Consider the following 2,347-nt stretch of genomic DNA (forward strand, 5'->3'; position numbering starts at 1 on the left):
TTTTTTCTAATGTCAAGGCAGATGCCTTTGGAGCTTTTCTTCCCTTTGAGTTAGTTTTCAGAAACATAAAGTGACAGTTTTATTTTTGAAGTGAAAGAAAGCAAATGTAGGCCCACCCATTCCAAAAAACCCTGTCTGCAATAGCTGCCATGAGAGGAGCTGCCACTTCATGGCAGCTAGCTGGTTTCTTGCCAATGCAATTTCTCATCCTCCTTTTTTTTTCTTCCATCGGCAGAGGAGTAGCAGCTTAAAGGTCTTCCTGAAAGTTTTATTGCAGAGGGCATAGCAGATGGGGTTGACAGTACTGTTCACATAGCATAGCCAGTAGCCCAAGTGCCACAGGGTGACGGGGACACACTTACTACAGAAGGTAGACACCAGCACCATGATGTTATAGGGGGTCCATGTGATGATGAAAGCCAGCAGGATGGCACTCAGGGTCTGGGCCGCTTTCCTCTCCTTCACCAGGACCATTCTCTTTCTCTTGGTCATCTGGTTGCTGAGGGTGGAATCCATGCCTTTTGTGGAAGGCTCCTTGGCTACAGGGATTGAGCAAGGCATGATTTTTACCTTATGACAGCCGTTGCTTGTCTCCTGGGTCCCATCGGCCTTAACAATCAACTGGAGTTTGTATGCCATACATTTTTGACTCTTGGGCCCACGGATGGTGGTTGGAGACAGGAAATATTTCTGAGTCTCATAATTATCATTCACAGAATTTTCTTTCACAAAAGTTTTCTTGGTCTCTTTAGCACTACATTCCTCCTCTGAACTTCCCTTTGCCTGGCTTTTGTAGGCCATTCGGAAGACTGGGTCAGTAGTGGGTTTGTCCTCATCCTCAGAGGAGGCATAACTGCTACAAGTGGTAAGCTGTTCTTCTTTGGCCCAGTCACTGTTTGTACCAGTGGGTTGGGAAGGCTTCCCAGTGGCAGAGGTACTCCTACTTGAGGATGACCAGGAAGCCTGGCATCTTTTCCTCTTGGCCAGGGTTGGCTGTTGGCAGCTGAAGCAGGACTTAAGGAGGGTCTTCCGTGTAGACTTGTTTGTCTCAAATTCAGCCACAGAAACAGAGCCCTGGAGCTCAGCCAGATCCTTGGTGCGCCTCTCAGTTTCCCGGTAGATACGACAATAGAGGATAGTCATGACAGACACTGGGATATAGAAGGCAGCAATGGCAGTGCCAAAGGTAATGGTGGGCTCAGAGAGGAACTGGATTTGGCATTCACCTGCTGGGACTGTTCTCTCCCCAACCAAATACTGCCAACAGAGAATAGCTGGAGCCCATAGGATAAAGGAGATCAACCAGGCCAGGCCAATCATGATCCCTGCTCGCTTTGGAGTGCGCTTGGCTCTGTAGGTCAGAGGTCTAGTAATGGAGAAGTAGCGGTCAAAGCTGATCACCAGAAGATTCATGACAGAAGCATTACTTGCCACATAGTCCAGGGCAAGCCATAGGTCACAGGCTAGGCTTCCTAGAGCCCAGTGTCCCATGAGGATATAAGTAGTATAGAGGTTCATAGAGAAGATCCCAATGATTAAGTCAGCAAAGGCCAAGCTCAGCAAGTAATAGTTGTTGACTGTCTTGAGCTGGCTATTGACTTTGAAAGACAGCATGACTAAGATGTTGCCTACGATGGTGCCTAGGCTTACTATGGCTGTCACTATTGCTATAGTGATTACTTCCCACAAACTATGTCTTGAAAGAGGTTGGTGATTTGCTGGAGTGCCATTGGCATTGGTTTCATTGGAGTAAGGATCCTCTTCCATTCTGATTGAAATTGATGTCAGGTTCTTAAGTTCTTGACATTCAATTTCCGTATATCATTCATTCTAAACTTCTTAGTTGTGACCTGGGGAGGAAGTGAAGGAGGAGAGGCAGAAGAGAGAGGGGGAGAAAGGGGGAAAGAGAGAGAGAGAGAGAGTGAGAGAGAGAGAGAGAGAGAGAGAGAGCACATTAGCTTCATTTATTTATCAACACAAAGTTTTGCCATTCTCAATTTTTATTTATTTATTTATTTATTTTTTATTTTGTGGCCAAATATCTGAAATATTAAAAGCCTGGATGTTAAAATTTTATGCCCTTATTCTTCCTAGGATTGGTGATGCTTAAGTACTATAATCATGTGTGGGCTTGCTGCCCTTAAGTGGTTCCAGTGGAAGATGAGATAGGAGGTAAAGGAAGATAAAGGCAAAGACACAAAGGAAGGAGAAGTGAGGAGAAGAGTGGGTACTAGTGAGGGGAAAGAGGAAAGAAATTCATATAGTCATCAAGGGCAGGAGTTATATCTTCTCAAGTTTGGGCAAAATCTCTAGAAGAGTATTAAATCCCAAACAAAATTATTGTCAA

At 45.0% G+C, this 2,347-nt stretch overlaps 1 protein-coding gene across 1 annotated transcript; it reads right to left on the reverse strand.

The window, feature by feature from the left end:
- Positions 1-204: 204 nt before the first annotated feature.
- CHRM5 (cholinergic receptor muscarinic 5) lies at positions 205-1,767 on the reverse strand. Its single transcript, XM_074232034.1, has one exon. The coding sequence runs from the start codon at positions 1,765-1,767 to the stop codon at positions 205-207; it is 1,563 nt and encodes a 520-aa protein (XP_074088135.1).
- Between the last annotated feature and the right edge of the window lie 580 nt (positions 1,768-2,347).

Source organism: Macrotis lagotis, chromosome 4 (genome assembly GCF_037893015.1).
Source record: "Macrotis lagotis isolate mMagLag1 chromosome 4, bilby.v1.9.chrom.fasta, whole genome shotgun sequence".
NCBI lineage: Eukaryota > Metazoa > Chordata > Mammalia > Peramelemorphia > Peramelidae > Macrotis > Macrotis lagotis.

Excerpts from the sequence above, each read along its gene's own strand:
- CHRM5 (XM_074232034.1), bottom strand. The coding sequence starts at position 1,767 with ATGGAAGAGGATCCTTACTCCAATGAAACCAATGCCAATGGCACTCCA.